We start from the raw sequence: 25,406 nt of genomic DNA on the forward strand, positions 1-25,406 counted from the left end.
TCAGTTAGATATTTTTCCCACCTCTGATGGTGACTTCCTGTTTCTGAAAAATTCTTTAACAGGATTTGCTTGGCATAGCAAAAAGGAAAGATACGTATGTTCCAGCTGCAGAGCAGGGCCTTGGCTGGGTCATTAACTCACCTAGGTGTGAACTTGGACCGGATCCTTGGCTTCTCTTTCTTTAGTTTGCTCACTCTTTCTAAACCCAAAGGAGATAAACCATGGTATCCCTAAAGATCACTTCCTTCTCTTAACATTTTAAGGTTTTATGGTTTACTTCTGTCACTTTCCAATTATAATTCTACTTCCAGTTGAAAAGAAACAAACAAACATAACCCTGCTTTCTCATGTTGGCAAACTTGTTTATATAAACCATCTTAAGAAGCATTCATGTAATGGTCCTCACAAGCACAAAATAGAATAGTTATTGATATCAATAAATTCATTGTATACATTAATCAAATTAATCTAATATTTGCCAAAATTTCACCTGACTTTGTTCTAACAAATAGTAAAACATCTTGGAGAAATCATACACATACACACACAATATAAACATTATTTATGTGGTTCTACCCTTAATTAGCTTTCCTCTTCCCTCTTAAAGTCAAAACCTCTTCACATACGTTATTTTACTATAATATTCAGGAATAAAATACCTTTTGGACATAAGAATGTGGAGGGAAATTAGTCTGTTTTCAGCATCCAGTCTCTGAGTTAAGGATTTCCCATCACCTGCTGCTTTATACATTTCAAAACTACTGCTCCAGCTAGCTTTCCTGGGAGGAGAGGAGAAAACTGGAAGGGAGGGGGAAAAGGTTGGTGCAGCAAGAGGCGGGATTGAGAAATGGGAGGCAAGAGGAGGCGTGGTCCGGCTCGCCTGTGGATAAATAACGGAGAACTGGGTGCCGGGTGTGGAGAGACAACTCCGAAGGCACGCCTGAGCTGAGCAGCACCGAGGACAGCGCCTGGCAGTGTTGCGCACTGCTCTTCTTCCTCCAGGAGCCCAGGATTTCTTCTTTACATACACACACGCACACGCACGCGCGCGCGCGCACACACACACACACACACACACCCTGAGGTTCTCACCCCACTTTCGTCTTGACACACTCACACACACATATTCCACGCAGACACACACTCCGCTATACAATGGCAGAATCCCACCTGCAATCAACCCTGATCACAGCCTCACAGTTTTTCGAGATCTGGCTTCATTTCGACGCTGACGGTGATTATCTTCTTTTTAACTGTTTGAAGAACCTTGTCCATGCCCTTTCCCACCCTTTCCGCTTCCCTGAGCATCCTGATCCGATTATCCCTCATTTCTTTTCTTTGGTTCTTCCCCCATCTCCCTAATCTTATCTCTCCGGTTGGCTGCCAACCATTAACTTTAACGTTTATGTATTGTTTCTGTTATCCCATAACATTTTTCCTCCAAGAATGACACTAATAGAAAGTAGGGGCCGGGTGGTTGAGCGAGAGCGCAGGGATTGAGGGACCCTGCCCCCCAAAGTTTCTAGGGCTACACTCAGCATCCCAGCTATCTTCCTTTGCCCTTAATGGGTTTAAAGTTTGACACCCCGGGAGGGGAGCACTGCTGAGTTTGTATCCTTTGCGGATTAATCAATATCTAGGCAAGGGAGAATCTCTCCGATGGCCATAAAGATAGCTGTTGTGGAAATCGAACGGGGAAGAAACTCAGAATGAGATGTCTGACACCTGGGTACCTCTTTGTCTTTACAGGAAGTGGTTACCTGGAAGGGAAAGAGCTTCAGAACTTGATTCAGGAGCTCCAGCAGGCGCGGAAGAAGGCTGGATTGGTAGGTTGAAGTTTGCAAAGGAGGAAAAAGACCTTCGCCCTTAAATAAACAGATATTCTAGCGTTCTCATAAAGAGCCAGCAAAATCAAATGGTTTCTGAGAATGTATACATTTATTTACTGAGAAGGAGAGAAAGACCGCCTTTCCAAATTGTGTAGGAAAAAGAGAGGAGAGGGAGAAGGGGAGGGAGAAGGGGAAGAGGGAGAGGGGGAGAGAAAGGTGTGTGTGTGTGCGCGCGCGCGCGCGCGCGTGCCTGTGTGTGTGTGTGTGTGTGTGTGTGTGTGTGTGTGTGTGTGTGTGTGTGAGAGAGAGAGAGAGATTCCTTAAAGGGAAAATAATCTTACAATATGAAATCAGAGCTTTTAAAATATAGATTCTATGCTTGTACTTTCTTTAATAGTGCTTAAAAGGAAAATGTGGGTGAGATCTTTTAGCAGATCACCACCTCTTCCACTGAGTTCAGTTAGGTAATTTTTAATTTCTCTTTAACAGCCTGAGAAGTAAGGGGGTAGAAATATATTTCTGCCCCTTGGTGGTCAGGAAACAAATCTGCAGATTATGGATCTCTATTCTGTTGCCAATTATTGCCAATTACTATTTTTGTAATGTTGATGTGGTTGGAGTGATAAGAAAATGTCCTGCCTTGACCTTCTTCACTGGGGGAAAGTTGTACAACTTTGCAACATAACAATGAGCAAGGAATTTAGAAAAAAAGGGGGTTCATTTCTGTTGAGAAGGAAAAAAACCGTTAGAGATGTAAAAAGTAATTTTAAGAACTTCACATATTTTAAAAAAGCAAAGTGCTACTTTAATGGGAAGCATTAGTATTGTTTTGAAAATAAGCTATATTTATAATTTAAGCCATTAGTTAATTAAACAAATGACAATTTTTACTAATTATGAACGTCTTCCTTTAGGCATAAATTAACCTGTTAAGAAAGATATTGTCAGCAAAAAAATAAAATATACCCAGCTTTAAAACATAGATGAGATGATTGTGTAGAGGTAAATAGGTAAAGAATTTTACTAATCTATTGGGGTTTATGTAAGACTACATTTCAGAAGGTAGTGTTGGATTTGGGCTAGGGATATGTTACTAATCTTTGGCTTTTTTTGGCCTTTTTGACTACCATTATAGATTTTATGTACATACATACATATATATATATGAAAAGATAGTTTTGTGTGATCCTTTAGTAGATCATCACCTCTAGCATTGTTATATATAATAGTACAGATATATTATATATGTCTATACATATAATTTACTAACAGTTACCTTTTTGTTCTATCTAAATTGAAAATTGTGTGATACACATCTCTGTGCAACATATTCAAAAGAATCCCAGAGGACACTAAAATGTATTATGATGCCTTAAAAAACTATCAATTGCTAAAATCCAATGATTTAAATCAAATTGATTTAAAGCAAGATAACACTCTGAGTATTGTTTTACCTAGATTTAATATTACATAAATTTGAAAGTATAATAGGATGTGATCAAATAAAATTGAAAACATTTTATACACTTTCTCCACACCCTCCCTCCACCTTATACATAATCATGTAAATAAATTCATGCAATACCTCCATTATAGCTCTATGTATCTTTGACTAATAAAACATTTTCTTCCACATTTAAAAATATATATATTTAAAATATTTGGTTGAAAAATCTTACTTGCCATAAAATTTCTAATTAAAACCTTGAAAGATGCTTCCAGCAGCTAAATGATTATATGTTAATTTTTCTAGTAGTAATTTTAATATTTATTTTCATCTTAGAAATTCAGATATTTAGAAACTCTGTATGTGTTTTCAAGATATTTCTTTTCCTCTTCCCATTTTAATGTTTATACTTTTTTGTAAACAGTGACTTCATGTTAGAGTTTTAAAGATTTTAGATCTTAATTATTTTTTCTACTGCCAACTTTCCAATTTTAGAATATTGGAAGCCGTAATTATTGAATTATAATCCAATAATACCAAACTTGAGCACAGGTACAGGATTATATCATGTTGCTTAATACCTTGATTATTGAATATTTTATGAATTATGTAGTATAGGCTTTGCATAGTTAAAATCTAAATCAAGATATGGATTGAGAGATTCATGTACTGGCCCCATTGTACTATGTGTACTTTCATATATTTTTTTCTTCTCTTTTTTTAGAACCTTGACTTTATAAACCAGGTTTCTCTGCATTTCCAGCAATAGGATAACAGATTTTACTGTATTGATGGAAACATTGTTTGGCTTATCATATTAATAATGTAAAATTTCAAAAATTTCACTAATAGTAACTATAAGTGACTATAACATTAATGGACTATAACAACCCAATATACTTTCAGAACTACCATTTTTCACTAAACATAGTTGTTAAGTTTGCATTTATTTTTTATAAATCTTTAATTTATTATTATAATTATCAACATTATGTTTTACACTGTATAAAACATAAATTTGGACTAGAGGTATACACTGTTTTAAGTTTACACTTTTTTGTTATTTTAAGGTATGTATAAAGAACATAACAACTGATAGTCCCACTATTGCAACTTTCACTTTCTTACAATTGTTGCTGTAATAAAATTTAACAAATGCAAGTTGAAATTAATCCATATTGGAAGAGCTTTTTTAAATTTATATTAAATTGTTTAATCACTATTTGTTACTTCAGTTCTACTAAAGATATCTACTTTTAACTTAAGTGGGAATTTGTAACACTGGTAATAATAATATTCAGCCTCAATATAGCCCTCAAATTATATTAACCTTTCTATCTCTAGCAGAAATGTGTGTGATAGATAATATCACTATCTTGTTATGATAAAAACTGAGACCTTAATTTACTTTTCCAAGGACACAGAATAGGACACTTACAAAGGCTGACCTATTTTACATAGGCTTCAGTTAATGCAACACGGCTATTTTAAATGGGCTATGTTGAAGACCCAAGGGTATAAATCCAACTTCCTGAATACTAGTTCTATGTTCAGGTCACTAGTTTACAGTTCAGAGCTCTCTAATCTGTCAATAGGTGAAGAGATTATATAAGCAAAAGAGTACATTGAAAAAAATAAGTCAAATGAGATGAAAGCATTCACTTTGTCACTCAAACATGTGTTATGTACGTAACTAAATGGGAGAGAAAACATCATCTTGGAAAAAAATAGAAACAAGGAAAAACTGGAAAATTGCTCTCTAAATTATGCTTGGAGGCAAAGATCTTAAGCATATGCAATCAGTGACCCAAAATAAGGTCATCAGTATTGTCTTTCTCTAATGAAAATACAAATTGGTCATCATTTTCTCGATCTGACACATATTTTTCTGATTTTCAATTTGTAAGCAGAGAATATTTGCATCTAATTCCATGTTGGAAACATTCTTTGTTTATAAATGAGTTGCTCTTGAACATTCACATTATTTGCTTGTCCAAATTGAAAACACATATTTTTACCTTCCATGAATAAAACATGTTATAATAAGGAAAATGTTATAGGACAATTAGTGCAACAATATAAAATAATCTTTCCTGAAGCAGGCAATGTTAAAGTACATTCACAGTGATCATTATATCTAAGTTCACTAAAGGTGAATCACTGAATGATTCCGACTGCATTTTCAAAGGATAATGTGTTCTCAAAACTAATAATAGAAGATAAATAATAGTGATTGATTCAGAAATAATAATGATGTCTTTCATTTGAAACCAGTAAGAACTGTGTATCGGTTATAACTTAATTTTCATGAAAATAGTTAATCAGTATGCACAATTCTAAATGGTTCTAATTCCAACTTTTCTTTGCAACAAGTTATGAACACCATCACAAGCATACTGTTTGTTTGTTTTAAAAAAAACAGAAACAAACAAAAAAAATCTTACCTGCTTTTTTATAATTTTAGGAGTTATCACCTGAGATGAAAACTTTTGTGGATCAGTATGGGCAAAGAGATGATGGAAAAATAGGAATTGTAGAGGTAAGGAACTTATGCATTGTTCCCATTAGTTTTAATAAATGAGCTTTTCGGAATTGTATTCAACTCAAATATGATATGCAAAACCTGTTCCAAGAGGCTTATTTTACTTAAGTAGCATGTTATCTTTGGTTCAGAAATATAAAATCAAAAACTGCCCAGAAATGAAAGAAACCTAAGAGTTTGCATAATCCAAAGCTGAAATGTAATACATTATGAAACTAGGACTTGGAGAAGTGAAATTATTTGCCTTTGGCTATGTAACTGTTTGCTGGCACTGGTACAGTTAGAAGCTCAAATCCCCAACTTCTGGATGAGTATTCATCCCATTACATTACCTAGCCTCAGTTCAATAAAACGCCAACCAAGTACATGGTTCATTGGTATTTCTTATTGTTTAACAGCATAGACTTTTCTGTTAGAATACAAAATGAAGTATTTGCTGTCCCTAAGATGATATCATGACAAAAATGCTGCATCCTGGTTTCTGAAATTCCATTTTAGATTGTCAATTGGCCTTATAAAAACACAAGAATTTAGCCAAAGTGAGTGAATATTTTATGATGTGTTATTGGTACAGATTTCTTTCCAGTCTTTAAAAGTTAAAAATGTGGGTGTCAAATCTTATCTTTTGACAATTACTTTTCCTATTAAGGACAACTTTTTATGTTTTGGTCTATGAATCAAGGAAGCAAAACTTTGACTATGCATTAATACTTCAGCATTCTCAGATTTGTGAAACAGCTGTTGCTTCCCTTACTTCTACTTTTATAAAATCTAGTGTCTCAGCTACCTTCTTTATCTCTGCAACCCATTAGAGAGATTGAGTGAACAACTTTTTTCCAGAAAAATTGATAAGGTCATATTTTAATATATACGAAATCACAGGCATAATTATGTTCTTTATGTAATATTCTTAGTGTAATAGATTGTGAAGTGTTCTGGCTGTCAACAACATTAAGTCATAATTTACCTCTGATTCAGAGAACTAACCTGGTTTTCAAATAATTGATCTTATAGGACACCTGTGATGTCAATGTGAAATACACTTATTTTTAAACAGCTACTACAAATAGAGTTAAGGAAGGACATACTATTATTATCTTTGTAATTAAAATATTTCCCTGGAGTACACACTTTCCCCTTTGACTACGTGTAACTCATTACTATATAAATAGATAAATTAATAGTAATGGGACTTATAGGCTGACATAGAGGCCAACTAATCAAGATATGAATCATCAAGGATAAGAAAATAACTTTGAAATGAACACAAATGAGATAACATAAATCTAATTATTCAAAACTAGTTGGAAATTCTGAAATCAGTGAAATTATAGATGTGGGTATTTCCGAGTTTGGCATACTTTGTAATTCTAATAGAGGAAAGACTATCATCTCGTATTTAATGTATTTCACCTTTAAGGACTCCAACAGACCAAGCTATTTATTTTAATTTCTTCAGTGATACTAGGTTGTAACAGTAGCACAAAAAGCATGGATCTGATTCACATGGAGTCTACATTTTTAAAAGGAAAAGATGAATTAATCTGTTTTGAATCTATATTTTACTGTATATGATATGGTATAATAATTGAAGAATTATTTGAGGTCTAATTTGAATGAGAAGCTAGGAGTCACAAACAGATACATTTTCCTAGAGGTTTGATGCAGGAAATTTCCCCAGAAGTTTGAGAAAAGAAACTGTTATAGGAAAGAAATGATTTCTGTGTGAGGAAAGATAGAGAGAAATAGGTAACAGAAGAGGATAAAGAAGTTAAGACTGAAATGAAGACTTGAGGAACTTTTACAGCAATAACAGTAAGAAAAATAATTTTCATTTATTTGTATGAAATTATACAATATTTAGAGTGTTTTCAAATATGTGATACCATTTAATCTCCATAATAACAAAATAAAATAAATATAAATATAAAATGAGCATCTAATTTATAGCTGAGGGAACCTGTGGCTTCAATGGAATTTCAGTCATCTTCCTTTAAACTACGCAGCCTTCTTTTACAATTGATAATCTATATATTTTCTGCATTAAAAGAAAATATTTTCAAGCTTCAGTTTGTTGATTACTTATGGCAAAGCTTAAATTTAGCCTAGTCAAACAGGGATGCACAAAGTATAAAAAAGTTATTTGACCAAACCGCCTGAAACACAATTTGGGAAGAACTTTCAGATCAGCAGAAGCAGGGAGAGAAGTGAGACACCTAAGAATTAATTAGAAAGTTTAACTATTCCAGGACATGGACATTTTGTTATATGGGACCTGTGGGAAAAACTAGCCAAGATTTCTCACTTTAAGGATAAAGAAACTGAAGCCCAGAAAGGTTGAATGATGTGTCCAAAATCCCACTGGCAGGGAGTGACAGAACATTTATACAGGCCTAGATCTGACTCTGATTCCAGAATTCTTTTCATTAATCTGAGTTATTAGCCAAGATACAGAAGGAAGTAGGAAGGGTAAGTACTTGGAGAAATGAGAATGAGAGAATGGGAGAACAGGGAAGAGATTGCCGCTGTGGTTCATATGCATGTTGATCATACTTAGCCTGGTTAAGCTGGAGTGACAAGAAAAAGGAGAGGTTCTGAAAAATCATTGGTAAAAAGGAATTAAAAGCTACAGATTACATGTACAAAATGGAGAAAGAGAGAGTGTGGAATATCTGAATTTATAATGTGCCCTCTAGTGTCACCAGGAAGTTGTATTAAATAAAGTTCATCCTTTCTGTTTTCCAACTTGACATATATCACTGTTAAGAAATCCTAAATATAACATGGAATACAAATACACAAATCTCAGCCAGCTATGAAGGAATGAAAAAATCCAGGTTTTCCAAAATATGTAATAGTCTACCTATCCCCATCATCTCACATCAAGTACACCATAACTTTGATGTTGAAAGGGAAAAGAGGGTAGATTTGCTTCTGTTTTGCCCACTTAGTAGGTGTACACAGGGACTCATCAAAATCTAATCAAAGTAAATCAAATGGTATTTAAGTGGTAGCCTGCTTTCCTGGTAGAAACAGGCCAAATTGACTTGGCTCTAATTGAAATGTGTTGTTCAAAAGATCAGAAAATACAGTGGTTAATTTTCAAACTTATGCTCTAATGAAGTTTATTGACACTTTCCAACAACACGCTATTGCTACCTAGATGGGTGAAAACATGTAAAAAGAAGGGTAATGAACAAATATGCTTTCTTGTGAACTTCTAAATTTCACGTCTTTAAATAGATTTTAAAATTCACACAAATACAGTTCGGTAATAAAGAGATTGTTGATACGAATTCAAAACAGGAGCATGGAAATTCTGAGATAATTTAACAAATACCATGACAGTCAAAATGTTCTAAATTTATTCTGTCTAAAAGCTCTATTGCAGAGAAGACTGACTAAAACAGTTAAGTAGGGAGACTGAATGATTTAGCAGACAATAGAAATGTCTTCTCTGGTGTTCACATTAAGTATAGATATTTCCCTTAGCTGGATGTCAAATCTGCAAATTTTCACCTGATTCCCTGGGCACTGTGTGGGAAACTACCAGCCTCTCCAGTCTTATTGTGTCTATATGTCCAGGTCAGTGTATCCACTAGAAAAAATAGATCTAAAAGCTATTTTAATCCTAAAACTGTAATAACCCTCCCAGTGAAGCAGGCACTTCTCTAGACTTTCCTTCTTTTCTTCCATAGTGGTATTTGAGCATGTGAGTTTAACCATAGTAACTGTAATTTTTTTATAGCAGACTATTTTTCTACCTCAGAATTTGGGGAAATGATTGACAATAAAATCTGATTTAAAACTTCATTCTGGATAGATTTTTAAAAACAGTTTATTAAGAAAACTTTTTGACTGAAGATCTTAATGAAGGGTGATGATAAAAGGACAAGGTTCTCAAGATCAAAAAAGTCAGACTGTCTGATTTCCAGTCTGACTCCAACTGTAAGCTATGTGGTAGCAGGCCATTTATCTTCTCTGAGCCTCTGTTTCCTTGACTCTGAACAGGGGTGACATATAAGTGTCAACATCAAAAGTGATAATATGTGTCAAAAAAATAGATAAACCCTGGCACACTGTAAAAACTCAATAAATGTATTTGCTATTATTATTAAAAATAAATATATTTCATTGGAAAATCTACACCACTTTTCTGCATGTCAATCTTTTTCCCATCCCTATAACTTGTCAAATTCAAATTATTAATTTCAACTAGCCTTTAATTTGTATGAAAAGATTATTTGCCTTTCAAATTTCCAAATTCCCTGGACTCACTTCTCATCGGCTAGAAAAATACTTCTTTTGTTCCCAAACAAAAAAAGCGAATGTTTTCTAATATGTGTTGAAGGATGCTAACATGCACCAAGATTGTCTTCAAAAGTTATGCCTCATGTGTGCTTTAACATATAACTCAGCCACTTATATTTCTAGTAAAGTTGTCCTTCATGAGTACTCTCCCAGTACCTAGCATGTAGCTTTATCACTGTAGCTATCTCTTGCTTTGAAATTGTCAGAAAAAAAATTTTTTTTAATTATCTGCCTCCCTGCAAAGTTCTTACTATCAGTGACTATGAATCCCCAGCATCTAGCACAGCGCCTAGTAGGTTCTGAATCACAGCCACACGTGCCACAGCAAGGAATTTCAACCTACTCTAAACATAGGCAAGGGCTCCGTATCATGCCTAGGAATAGAAGGGAGATGGTCAAGATCCTTGTCATGGGACAGGTTGAGTTCGTTGGGGAGCATATCTGAGTTGAAGGTAAGCAATGAGGAAGTTTATTAGGGCTCAATACCCGTCAAAAGGAAATAAAAAGAGCAGGGCTGGGCAGAGGGAGACATTGGGCTGGATACAGTCTCAACTTCAGCTGACCCTGCAGTGAGCTCTGAACTGGGATAACCCTTCAGAGATGTTCCAAGTTTTGAGTGAGATTTCATATCCCCATGTGCATCAGTCATAGAATTCAGCTTCCTTGGGGAACATAGCTCTGTTCAGCCCTGGTAGTCTCCTAAAGAGACCTGACAGCTGAGACCATAGCAACACTCCTAGCATCTAAAAGAGCTCTGAACACCCAACCCCTATCCACAGCTCAGTAATGAGTTATTTGAATTATCTCCAAAGGAACTTTATTTCCATTGATTTGCAGCCTATGCTAATCCTAGATAATCAATTGCCTTCATTCATTGTATGAGTAAAATATCTACTGAAATTTTTGCAGGTACCAGGCAAAGAAACAGTAATTAACATCTATGTTTAAAAGTGAGAAGAAAAATAATATTCAGAAACTGATTCCTGAAATAATGCAAACTTATAATGTATCCCGATAAACTTTCTGATGTTGTGGGAAGATTTTTTCTATAGTGAATCCTGTGGGCGTCTCCAAGTATTACCTCTGAATGATAGGAATTGGCTCCTGCACACACACACAGGTAGACACCCACACACACATCTATCTATACATACTGACTTAAGCCAAACTCTTGTCTTGCAGATGTAGAAATTGTTGCTTTGTTTCTCTGATAAAACTAGTTTTAGACAAAAAATAGGGATGATGACTCTCTTAGGCCATGCTGATGTTAACAGAGAAGAAGCCTTCTTTTCTTTCTTCTATGTGAAACTTGAAATGAGGAAAAGCAATTCTAGTGTAAATCATGCAAGCACTGTAATTACCATAAATAAGAAAATTCAAGAAGATTCAATCACTGTATAGAATGATAAAGTACCAACTCATTTCTTATATCATATTGTTAAATAAACTGTGTGCAACAGACAAAAAATGGAATGCATGTACAGGACGTTAACACTTCGTGTTCCAGCTCTTTTGTTATGAAAATGCTGTTTTCAATATTGTATTTGGACTATGCATGTGGTTTTTTCCCCATTGTGTATAAAGTACCACTTAAAATTGATATAAATTACTGAAGTTTTTTTAAAAAAAAGACACAGACTCTGTCCTCAAGATGTACATAGACTGATAGGGAAGACAGGCAAGTAGAGAAAAATGTTTGCTTCCCCACTTTCAGTGACAAGCAACCAGTTTTCATAAATGAAGCGTTGAGAGATTCTCCTTGTAACCACAGTTATCTGCCTTCCGCTCATTCCCTTGCTTTTCTCCACTCTCTTCTCCAATCCATAATATAGTTTTGAGAGTTTATTTAAAAAAGCAGGCAGACAACCTAAGAACTAAGAAATCACCAATAATCTTGGAACAGGTAGTATTGGATACTACTGCGGACAACAGAGACTCAGCAAAACAGACACAAAAGCAGCCCTAATTAACAGCTTCTATAAAAGACCTCAGGCACTTTGTAGATATGGTCTTAGAGTCGATAGCTGGAAAGTTACTTCATCCAGATCTGAAATTTGAATATTGATTCATATGCATTGTGAAACAAACCTTGAAAAAGATGATTTGGGGAATTCCCTAGCCATCCAGTGGTTAAGACTAAGCACTTTCACTGCCAAAGGCCTTGGTTCAATCCCTTGTCCAGGAACTAAACCACAAACCACGTGGCATGGCCAAAACAAAACAAAAACCAAAAAATAAAACAACACAAAAAAGGTGATTTATTAATGATCACTAATACCCACATCCTATCCAAACATATTCAACGCTTCTTTCTTAGTGGCTGGTTTGTCCTATTACAATGTTTTATGTGTTTAAGACTCATTTTTAACATCTGTAAAATAGGATGGCACAGTAATCAGTTTAACATTAACAGTTCAATTAAATTAAAAGATTGACTATGCTGCATGTATGAAGGTGAGTCAAAAATTATCCGCACTCTGGCTGTAGACTTTAATTAACTTTTAGAAAAGACAAATACATCATTTTTCCACATAATCGCCTTGCTTTTCAATACATTTTGTCCATCTGTCAATAAGTTTTTGTATTCCCTCATTAAAAAATATTTTAGGCTGAGCTGCAAGCCATGAATACACCGCTGTCCTCACTTTGTCATCAGAAGTGAATCTTCATCCTCACAGGGCTGTTTTCCAAACAGGTGAAAGTCCCATGGAGCAAGATCAGGACCATAGGGAGGATGCTTTAACACCTCAAAATGAAGTAATCCATGACAGACTTAGGGTTTGAAAAGTTTGTGGGAGATGGGTACTGAAACAACTCACACAAGAGCATAAACAGAAGCATTTGGATATCTGCAAACAAAATTTGGACCAATACTCTGAGGAAGGTGAAAGTTTCTTAAAGAGAATCATTACTGACGACAAGACATGGATTCATCACTACAAGCCTGAGAGTAAATGGCAGAGAATGGAATGGAAACATCCTCAATAGCTGACCAAGAAAAAGTTCAAAAGTAAACCATCAGCTGGAAAATTGATGCTTACAGTTTTCTGGGATTCTCAAGGGCCAGTATTGGAACATTATCAGGAAAAGTTTCAACAATCGACAGTGCTCATTACAGTGAGATGCTTATTGACGAGATGAAGCCTAAACTTCTGGTTAAACGCAGAGGACTGCTATCCAAGGGCATTGTGATCTTACATGACAATGCATGTCCGCATATTTCTGCCCACACTGTTGTTTTGAGGTGTTAAAGCATCCTCCCTATAGTCCTGATCTTTCTCTATGGGACTTTCACCTGTTTGGTCCCCTGAAAGCAGCCCTGTGAGGATGAAGATTCACTTCTGAAGACAGTGGTGCATTCATGGCTTGCAGCTCAGCCTAAAACATTTTTTAATGAGGGAATACGAAAGCTTATTGACAGATGGACAAAGTGTATTGAAAAGCAAGGCGATTATGTGGAAAAATGATGTATTTGTCTTTTCTAAAAGTTAATTAAAGTAAAGTCTACAGCCAGAGTGCGGATAATTTTTGACTCACCCTCATAGATATAATATGTATTTTCTTGTGATTAAACCAACTAGGACCAAAATGGCTTGGGCAAAGAAATACACATTTATACCAAACACGAAGAGGAATTTTACCATCTCTATATTTGATGTTCTAGAGACCTCTGAACTTTATGCAAATTATATGACATTTAATTTTTGAAAGAAAGATGGTCAAAATTTCTCTAATTTTACATGTGGTCATTGCTTACTAGCACATCCTTTTATTTTTCTTTTTTTATGTATTTGGTGGATTACGATAAGTAGAATTTTTTTAAAAAAATTATTTTTGTTCAAAACAACACACAATAATTAGGAAAATCCAAGCAATATAGAAAATTGCAATGAAGGTGGAAAAGAATGCTCACTACAAATCATGTTAAGTAGGTATTTTTAATGAGGTAAAATTATCAACCAGTTCCAAACATTTACGTCAGGCACCTAACATGCTGAGCACCACACTGAGTATTCAGAGGATGCAGACAAAGAATAGTCTTTGCCCTCCTGAAATGGATGGTCTATAGGGAGTTCTACAAAAAATTTGTAAAGTGGTATCTGACAAGTCACATACCAATAAAGAAAGAAAGAGTTGGCATTGGCTATTTCCTGTTTCCTAAATAAATACTTGCATTAATGCACAACCATACTAGTGACCTTTGTTTCAAAATAAAAAAGAAAATGTTTTCTAAGTCATACTAAACATCCTAATAAGATATCTGACCCTATCCCTTAGTTTCATCCCATTATTAGTGCCTATAAACTGAATGATTCTAATTTGAGATATTATTTCAAAGATTTGAAAGCAAGATAAGTGAAGGGACATATTCTATAGGCATAAAGAAGTTGAGATTACTTGCCTATAAGTAAAATGATACATTTTATATTAAATTTAAAAAATTTTAATGGACCTAAAAGGACAACATATTTTAAATGTGAGAGTCTTTCTTATAATTTGGTATAAGTTTTGGTGTTTATGCGGACCTTAAGGTTAATCTAGACCAAGGTTAATATAGCCAGGGTCTTGGTCTAAAATCCAGAGATGAGGGTTCATGCCTGTACTTGAGGGGATTCATCAACTTCTGGAAATTAGATGAAATATAGTGTTTAGGTTCATTCTTTAACGGTGAAGAGGCAGTGATTCTAAAAGATTCTCAAAGTCATTTTGAACCCAATACATTTAGGAGACACTGGTTTCTATTTCAACTCCTTATTTTTGTGAGGAGGGTGCTAAGTTCCAGAAATGGCTGAGGGAGTTGCTGGGTACCACAGCTAATTAGCAGCCGAGCCAGGAATAGAACCCATACCTTCAGTGAGGCCATCAATCCAGCTCCCTCCCTCCCTGCACACAATAGACAGATTATATTCATCTTAAAATGGGATCTGGAGTCCTTCTTTCCTCAAAAAAAAAAAAAAAAAATCATTGAAGTTATGAAATGATATCTAAGGAGAAATGTCATAGGGTCACTAAATGGAGATCATCAAATAGAATTCAAGCCCTGGACTCAAGCAGCAGACATTCTTTTAGCAGAAACCAAAAATTTGAGAACTGATATTCCTATTACTGTTCAGTTTCCACTGTTTATTGTGAATTGTCTTTTCCACCTCTCTTTTGACTGTCTTACAATTGTCTTGAGTTTATCTTCTTTTGCATCTCAATAAGATTTCTCCTCAGACTTAGGAATGCATTTTCCCTTCTATCTTTTCTGCTACATTCATATTTCTCTTAATTTCTTTTATTCTACATGAAATGTATGGCCCCTTTTGTGCCGTTCTGTGTGCCCTGAGAGGAACAAGACCTGATCTGTGGCACAGAAAAGATGAAGGGGTCAAGCCACCAGGATGAGTCTGCTCGTGTGTCTAGCAGATGAGAAGTGGTCAGATTATCCCTATCTGAGCTTCCTATGTGCGCTTGCTGTAGCCACCTCTCAGACCAGAGAAACAGTCACTCAAGGGCACCCAAGCACTGGAAAGCACGATGGCACTTTGTAGAGACAAAGTATTAGAAAGGGAAAATTGATTGTAATGTTTTTCCTCTCCTAGTTTTCTAGTTAAAAAACTATGTTCAAGAAAAATTAAGAGCAGGAAATGTGAGAAACTTGCTTTCAAGATCCTTACAACAACTATTTCAATCTTTTCTAGTTGGCTCATGTATTACCCACAGAAGAGAACTTTCTGCTGCTCTTCCGATGCCAGCAGCTGAAGTCCTGTGAGGAATTCATGAAGGTATAAGAAAGCTCTGTCGCTGAGTGACGTCTTCAGAAAGCTACTTAAAAAAGGGAAATAGTGGCCTTTTTTAATATGTTTGGTTTTCCTTATCTAAAATTATTTACAGACATGGAGAAAATATGATACTGATCACAGTGGCTTCATAGAAACTGAGGAGCTTAAGGTAAGCAAATAAAAAGTGTAAGTTTTTTCCTTTCAAGTACAATTATAAACTTTGTAGCTTTTTTTAAAACCTTCCACAAAAGAAACTAATGTTGAGCAATGGCACATTTTCACCCACTCTTCCACATTGTTAATAAAGCACCAGATCAAAAAAAAAAGAGTTTTCAAGTAATTGAAATTCTGTTCAGCAATGCAAAATTAGCATTTTGTATGGTGTATACAAATTGTTACATAAGAGATAGATGAGAGAGAGAGAGAGATGATGATGATATACTAAGCCAAATAAGTTGGTTACTTTTGTTAAAATTTGACATTTTATTTTATAAATTAAACAACTATATAAATAGATTTCTCTTTCAAGATAAAGAAACAATATTGGACACCTACTATATGCCAGGTACTTTACACACATCTTGTTTAATCTTCATGTGAGTTCTTTGAGATTAGTATTACCCCAGTGAGGAAAAAAGTTAAGGGAAGTTAAGTCATGTACTGAAGGCTACACAGAAATAAGACATAGAGCTGTGATCTTTAAACTCGTCTGCTTCCAAGGCCCCTAGCTTACTGCCTCTCGGTAACAACAATAAAAACAAAGTCTTGATATAATCAAACTTTTGGAAAACTGCAACTTTGAAAATGAATTTACCAATTCATATCTCACAGATACACATAGGAGCTGATGGGGGAGGAGGAAGACATGAAGGAAAATGCAAAGAGGTCTGAAATCAAGTCTTACCTCAGACAAATCTCTATATCATTCTGCCTGATTTTTTTTAATCTTTTATATGGGAGTAATAATACCTTCCTTTCAGATTTATTGTGAAGATCAAGTACGATGTTGCACATGGAAGATTTTGTGAAATACAGGCACATATAAATTATATTACTCATGAACTCAGTAATTTACTAGCCTTTCAGAAATATAGAAACATCTTTCTCTCACTTTGTTAAATTGACCTTCATACTTCTCATCCTGGAAGACTCTACTTTATCTTCAGGATATAGAGTGACAAAAGGGAAGCAAATTAATAATGACTGAGCACCTACTATGTGTAAGGCATAGTACAAGATGCCTGAAATATATTTTAACATTTAATCCTCACAGAAAAGTTGCAAGGGAGGTATTATAATTCCCATTATACAAACAGAGAAACTGAAATTCAGAGAGATTAGATAATTTTTCAAGAGTACATAGCTGCCTGGGAAAAGAACCTGGATTTGGACACAGAATATCTGGTAATGGTAATAATGGTTTTCTCCCCCACAACACCAAATGTTTTCAAGCTTCAGTCATCAAGAGCTACCTCTTCTGCTGTTACGTAGGGGGAAACATGAATATCAAACATGGTTTCCCAGTCATAGTTTAACATGGTTTGAGTCACATATATTTGTACCACTGCAAGATTACTAAAACGTATTTAACTAAAAACACTTAGAGGGACTTCCCTGGCAGTCCAGTGGTTAAGACTCCATGCTTCCACTGCAGGGGGTGCGGGTCTGATCCCTGGTTAAGGAACTAAGATCCCACATACCATGTGGCATAGCCAAAAACAATTTTTTTTTAATTTTTCTAATTTAAAAAAGGGAAAATAATAGTAATAATATCTTAAAAAATAAAAAATAAAAATACTTAGAAATGTAAACATTTTTCATGTTAAATCACCAAAAGCAATGTGTTTCATGAATTTGCAACTCAGCAACCCACAAGGTGCCCAGAAGGTGACAAACCATTATGTTTTTATTCTTTTGGACCAAAAAAAATTCTTTTAAAAATCATTTCAAGTTCATAATGAAACTTTAGCTCATTTTCAATACTGACCTTCTTTGTTCTAAATTTTATTCTCAGAAGAGATTCTAAATAGAAGTACTCCTCTCTGGGGAATTTTGAAGATAAGTTGGCATTCTTTTTTAATGGATCTTTCAAGAAAGCTAATTTTAAGATCCATAATAGAGTAAAACATTGCTTGCTCTCAGACACGACTTTGAATCTCAGCATCCCGAGGTTTCTCCCAGGCTATTTTTGTGACCACCATTTTAGTCTCTGATGAGTATTTTTAACCCAATTAGTCTCTGACAAAAGCCTCATATGGTTCAAAAGTAAAATTCACCGCCAACAGATAACTTTGAATTTTCCATGCTTTGCTCTGAACTTGAAATGGAATGTTTGAAGTGAAAATAAATTTATCACACAAGGAAATAGGTCTCCTTCCTTGAAAATAGTAAAGTTAAATCAGCCCAGTAGAACTAAAAAATTGGGGATGGAGATAAATGACTGCAAAACAGAAGAAACCCAATCCTTCAATAATACCTGAACATAATATCTGCTCAGTTTTCCATAATTGCATTAATTCATTTCCTGAACAAATAAAGAAGTTGCAAATGAACAGCACTAGACAAAATGAAAAACTATTATATTCCTAAGTACTTACATTTCATTTATAAGGCAAGCTTTTGTAAAGCTTTTGACTTATTTCTCTGTTAAAAAAAAATTAAACTCCCTCCTAAACTTCAACTGTCAAATTAATAATCATCTCTTTTTCATCTTTCCCACATTAATCTCTACTTTGATGTGATTCATATATCCTTCAAAGATTAGGTAACATCTGCAGCCAACTGTTTTAGTTTGAACAGTCAGCTGAAATATTGTAACCAAGATGTTTTTACTGCATCAAGCCTAAAAGCTAATGGACCCTCTGGTGAAACATGCTTCATACTGGCTATAAACTGATGTGGAAATACAACTTGTAAGGGCAGAAAATGCACTTGAAATTCAGAGTAGATCTCCACCTTGTTTATTGATAGTTGTTCACATATCTTACAAAGGCTTAAGGGAGTCCCTTGTGTTTCTTGTTTCTTGGAGAAGAGTCATATGAGTATTTGTGAAGATACCATTAGGTAGAAACACATCCACTGGGCTGGCTAGTTTTACAAGTTTTTACTCTGATTCCTACATGGTGCACAATCCAGATGCCCCTTTAATTGAAATCATAAAAGCAGAGCAGAGCAGAGCACAGACTTTGACAGATTGGTTCTCAGTAAAAGGCAGATATCATGCCTGTCAAAGGCAGAGTCGTTGCTGGAATGTCAAGAGGACCTCCCTTCTGAGCTCCTCCCCTTACCCAGTTCTACCCTCAAAAAGAGACTTTCTTTGTATTCTTGGGGTGTTCCATTTCAAGGTAGGCTGAAATGAAAGTAGATTTTTTTGTTTGATGAAATTTATCTGACTTTTTTGTCTTAACAGAACTTTCTAAAGGACCTTCTAGAAAAAGCAAACAAAACTGTTGATGATACAAAACTAGCTGAGTATACAGACCTAATGGTAAGACTGATCTTGAAAAGATTATAGCCAAGAGCCTATGAAATGCTACTGTGTTCTAGCTAATTCTCAAGGCTACACAGGATTAAATAAATAAACCATGGTGTGGGCATCATATGTACATAGGTATCATTCACTTGAAAAGTGAAATATATAGGTATCATTCACTTGAAAAGGGATGCTTATACCTTGTAAGGCTGAATGCTACAAGTGTAGTTAAGGCTGGCTTTAAGGCTCAGCATATAAGCATTTCCTTTCACGTGGAGCTAGGTTTCATCTATCAAAAGATCACTTGTTTTTCTTACAAAGCCAGTGTAATAATATCACTAAATTATATAACATATATATATATGTAAGTTACATTATAGATATATAAATTATATCACTAAAAACTCATTTTTATAGAGATTCTGAATCCATTTTTATCATGTCTTAGGAAATCATTGATTTTGTTAGAGTTTAAAGAAAACTTCTAGCTACTTTATTCATTGAGTGACTAAAAATGGGTATTTCCTTCTTTCGATTCTTGTTATTTTGAAATATTGTCTTGGTGCTTTGGGTGAAGACATCCAAATATACCTTGAGCTTGATGTTATACTAAATAGTATAATCAAGAGTTGTAGAACATTGATAATAGGGCTAAGAAAATTGCTTTATACATAAGCACTTAATGTTTGAAGAATGAATAAATTAACAAAAAATTTAGAAAGTTCTAGATAAAATAATCCAATGCTCATGAAGTTAATTAACTTCCGAGTGGGTAAGGTTTGTTCATTTTGATTCACAACATTACACTATGAGGAAAAATCCTTTGCCAAAGTGATTAAGCCATGGGCTAATATTTTGGCAACAGTATTTTAATTGTTTAAGTTTTGAAATTCAGACAGTTTTAAATTATCCAGATCAGTACATGTATTTATACATGCTTTAAATACTATAAATGTACACTGTATTCTTACCTCATTGATATAAATAAATAACTTGTAAAACATAGGTGCCTACCATAACAATTATGTTATTTTAGACCAATAAAGGAGTTGGAATTTTTTCCTGAGAAATAATTTTATAAAGGATTTGATCATATTTGATGTAACCAAGGTTTCCTTTCAGCCTATCAGCCTACTTTTACATAGGGAAAAAAAAAAAAACAGAAACAAAGTTTACTGTTGGCCTATTCACTCTACAGTGATATTTATTCTAAAGTGGGACTAATCTTTAGTTTCAAAACAATCAAAAAAGTTTTCATTGTAAGGAAGTGTCCTCTTTAATTCCTCATTACATTGCCACTTACCACAGCATTAACATACACGTGTCACAGTGGGCAGATCTACACCCGAGTAACTTTTGGAAAATGAACAATAACCTACATGAATCAATTTTCTGTTTTGTGCCAATATTAAATGATGTCTACTTAGAGACTGCTTTCCAATTAGAAATTTGAAGCAGCCTTTTTAAAACCATGCAGATGGGAGTTTCCCCCCTGTTGAATTGGCCTGGCCTATCTAGTTAAATGTCATAAACAAGCTCAAATCAAGGAAGCAGATTAATCAAGAACTAATTAAAATTTAAATATATTTGTAAGGAAATATTTCCCTGTGGACACTAGACTATGTGATCTGGTGCCCAGTATCTTGGTAGACAGTGTGACAACTTTAGAACTTACAGTCAATGGACTATAAAATGTTGTATCAGTATCAGATCCTGAATAAAATCTACCTCCTACATAGGATTCTTAGAACATCTCAAACTATAGAATGCCCTTCCTTTTCCTCCAAAAGAGACCTCACCAAACCTATATGCTTTAAGTTCATATTTCTTTCTTTAAAAACAAAAATAATGCCACTTTTTCATATATTTTATATATTTTATTTCATATGTAGTCCTTCTATATATTAGAATAATAGTTGCAACTTTCTAAAAATATGAATGCTTCCCAAATATGGGTATGAATGTGTTTATACCTGGGTATGTCTTGGTGTACAATGTGTATGTAAGTGCAGTGGGGAGAGAAGGAGATTACTGAGTACCTAGCACTCAAGGCAAAATAAAACAATTCAAACTTACTCAAAAATTTATTCTCTAAGGATTTTTTTCATATTATCTGCCTATTCTGTTTGTACTCTTTGATGCTCTGAAAGAGAGAAACAAATATTTATTTTCATACTATCATTTAGAAAGTTTCAGGATGTGCTATGTACTGCCAGACACCATCTCTCCCACATCTTGATCCATATAAACACATATTTGCAAGAAAAATAAATGATGATGTTCCAGAAGCCTAGCCTAAGATCACTATTACTCTGACTATTCCATATTTTTCTAATAAACTTTGGTAACTGACACGTCATAGAACTGAAATTTTGCACTGAAAGTTTAATAGATGCTAGTTTCTAGAATTCTATCTATATAAGTAATTGATAACTCAAACTGCTTTATTTTGAATTTCCTTTTCCTTAATGCAATAAATAATTCTTCAATGGCTACAGTAATGCATTCTGTCTTTCAGCTGAAATTGTTTGATTCAAATAATGATGGGAAGCTGGAATTAACTGAGATGGCCAGGTGAGTTTGGGAACTATGCCAATATTATTATAATAAGCTGCTTCTTGTCAAAAATCTAATGTATTTATATAATGTTTTTCTCTCAAAAGGTTACTACCAGTGCAGGAGAATTTTCTTCTTAAATTTCAGGTATTTCTCTTTTTCTCTACCATAAATAATATTTTGCTTGAAAGGTTAGAATGTGGGATATTTGCCAAGGGAAACACCATGAAATGTAATAGTAGCATTTTAATCTTTGCTCTCTTCTCTATCATCTAGGGAGTCAAAATGTGTGGGAAAGAGTTCAATAAAGCTTTTGAGTTATATGATCAGGTAAAAAAATTTTCTTTCTATAATTTGATTCTTTAGAAAAATTTGGAAAATGCTCAGGAAGGGAAAAACAAAGCCTCAAACTCACGGTTATATTATAAGAAACATGAGCTATTAAAATTACTCAGCCAATTTATTCTTGTCATAAGAAATGGATTACGTTATATCCCAAATTAGACAAATTTGATTCAAAGCCCATGCTACAATTTATCTCCTGTGAGGCTTTGAATAAGATAAGAGATCCTCTGGTCATCAATTTCCTCATTTGTAACCAAGAGATAATAATACTCACTTTGCAGGGTAGAATGAGGATTAAGCTAGATGAAAATATCCAACAGAATCCTCCCATGTAGTATATGGTAAAATCATGTGTGTGAGGAAAGGCTGTTTATGATGTCACTAGTTAACATGCTTTGTTTCTTCTAATTTCCCTACTCCTGGACCAAATCAGTCCTCTGTGGGCTCTAGTACAGCTCTTCTGCTGCCTAATGTGACATTAGGCAGTAATATAGCTTCCCCAAGCCTGTGTCTTCATTCACATGAAAATATTTGTGATTAATTACTTACTTCAACAGGAGGTTTGTTAACATAAAGTGAAATAGTAAATGTGAAATCACCTTGAAAATTTCAAAGCATGTTATAAAGATAAGGTGCTGAATGAGAGGCAATCCATATCTATTTTGGAACTTTGGCGCAGTTAAAAATTTGAGGGTCTGCCCTAAGAGGTTAGAATATCTGCCAAGTTTGCAGTGGGAAGGTTTTCTGAGGATTTCGGTTATTTCCCTTTCACCACATTTTCCGTTATTATGGGTGAGGCTGCTTATACACTGTTTTATTACTGCTCCCTAGGATGGCAATGGATACATAGATGAAAATGAACTGGATGCTCTACTGAAGGATCTGTGTGAGAAAAATAAACAGGTAATCTGGTTACCTTGCCACTTACTTCTTAAACAGACTTCATGCATCCATCCACCAGCAACCACATATCCATTTTGGAGAATTTACTTAAAAAATTTATGGAGAAGCGGAAGTAGATTTCAGTTCCTAACCTGATTAGGTACTGGCCTGAACCAGTGTTTAACTGTGATAAATAGGTTTCAAAAACAACCTTGTGATTTATTCACATTTGTATCAGAATTTAATCCAGCTCTTTTTAAATGGATTGATGTAACAAGCAGTTTTGTCTCACATTTTATCACTTGACAATTGTTAATTCACTTCCATGCTTAACTGGATTATAATACAATCTATGTCCTATATAGGATCTGGATATTAATAATATTTCAGCATACAAGAAAAGCATAATGGCTTTATCGGATGGAGGGAAGCTGTACCGAAAGGATCTTGCTCTTATTCTTTCTGCTGGGGACAACTAGAGTTGATGACCATTTACTAGCGATACATTGTATCTAAAAAGTAACTGTGCACTGTAAGGGAGTAGGCTGTATTTTCTATTGTATCTGTAAATTTAACTGCATATAGATAATTATCCAGGATGTGTGGCACACTCTTTTCAGTTTGTTTCTATACTCTTTGTAATGTACAGTTTTTGTAACCATATGACTAAAGAGGAGAATGTCTATGCTTAGGCCAGTCAATACACCCAACTTAAAAAAATAACCTGACATATTCTTGCTTCCATATAGTTGGACAAAATTTCCCTAAAAATTCCACCAGGATTAATCTCTAAAATCCTAGTCTCTTATATGTAAATGCATATTTATCTCTGAATAGAAGAATTATACATAACAAGCCAAGCATTCTTATTTCAGACAATTGTAAGTCTGCCCCACAAAACAGTTCTAAACTGTATTTCCAATTAGAAGAAATGTGCTTTTGCATCTAAAATGCCAAAATATCAATCGTTAGTTAATTGTTGCTCCATGAGGTTAACTCACTAGGCAAGGTTTAGTCAATTAATCAACAATAAATCTATTGCTTGAATCCATACTAATCTATTGGTTCAAGTTGATTTGACGACAAGGCAGACCCAGATGACACATAAATCTGTCTTATTCTACATTTGTATTTCCAGTGAGTCTACTGTCAAAGAGTATGACCTTAACCCATTTTCTGAACTGTTTTCATGTGTTGCAGACTATAATTATTCTAGCAAACTGCTGTTTTTATGTCATATTCTATGTACTATCTGATTAAATTATATATATCAAGTATCCTGGTGTTTAGTTTGCATATTTCCTGGATTTTCTTTCTATGTAGAACTGTTCATTTCCACCAAGTGTAACTGCTGCCTCTGAAAATATTTTTTTCTAGCTACAACAGCTCTATTTTTACTACATAATTGAAGTTTAATGTAAAATTCATAGCACCCTTATTATTGAATGTTTTGTCATCAATAATTTTGTGTATTCTGTGAATTCTGTATTTCATATTGAGATTAGCATTCAAAATAGTTCTATTTCTATCTGCAAATAGTTTCAAATGATTTAAAAAGAACATCTGAAGAAAAATGCTAATGCAATCATTTATCTTATTTAGCGAGGGTGATTCTAAAACATTCTTTTGACCCACATCCAAGTCACAGTTTCATATATTTGTAGCTAGAATATATTATACTGGTTATAGCTGACATGTAATGGTTGTTGATTTCTCATTTTTTGATTGTGAAGCAGGGAACGATGAGAGATGTGTCCCTTTGAAATTTATAAATTTACTGCCAAAGAGTTTATGATTCTGGGTCATTTTGAATGTCCCCATTCTACAAATTCAGCATTTGACTTTCTCCATTCATATAAATAACAAAAAAGTGAGGTATCTCTTTCCTCCAAGAATGCGCATAAAAGAGATTGACAAAAAAATAAAATTTAGCATATGATGGCAGTGGTAGACTGGCTTTGCTTCTACTGTGTAAACGGAAGTACTGACCTTAGGCTGAATTTAACTACTAATAACAAATAAAAATAACTCTAATAATCTCTTGTATTTTTGTTTTCTTCCTCAAAAAGGTCAGTGAACGTGTAGCCCATGATCAATCCAAGGGAAATGTGGGTTACTGAAATTATTACAGTCTAAGAAATCTAAATAAAAATAAATCTGCCTGACTCAGTGAATTATTGGATGCCTCATTGAATTAATAGGTGTCTCTGACATTAAGATTTACAAAGAAATCTCAAAAAATCCAAATATTTGGAGT

The 25,406-nt window shown here is 34.3% G+C and overlaps 1 protein-coding gene across 1 annotated transcript; it reads left to right on the forward strand.

Annotated features, from left to right (window-relative positions):
* The first annotated feature begins 937 nt into the window (after positions 1–937).
* On the forward strand, positions 938–25,174 carry CALB1 (calbindin 1). Its single transcript, XM_057735670.1, has 11 exons — positions 938–1,234; positions 1,750–1,826; positions 5,741–5,815; positions 15,814–15,897; positions 16,007–16,063; positions 19,304–19,381; positions 21,885–21,940; positions 22,030–22,069; positions 22,199–22,252; positions 23,099–23,170; positions 23,515–25,174. The coding sequence occupies exons 1-11, from the start codon at positions 1,156–1,158 to the stop codon at positions 23,626–23,628; spliced, it is 786 nt and encodes a 261-aa protein (XP_057591653.1). The 5' UTR covers positions 938–1,155; the 3' UTR covers positions 23,629–25,174.
* Positions 25,175–25,406: the final 232 nt, after the last annotated feature.

This window comes from Hippopotamus amphibius, chromosome 5 (genome assembly GCF_030028045.1).
Source record: "Hippopotamus amphibius kiboko isolate mHipAmp2 chromosome 5, mHipAmp2.hap2, whole genome shotgun sequence".
Lineage (NCBI taxonomy): Eukaryota > Metazoa > Chordata > Mammalia > Artiodactyla > Hippopotamidae > Hippopotamus > Hippopotamus amphibius.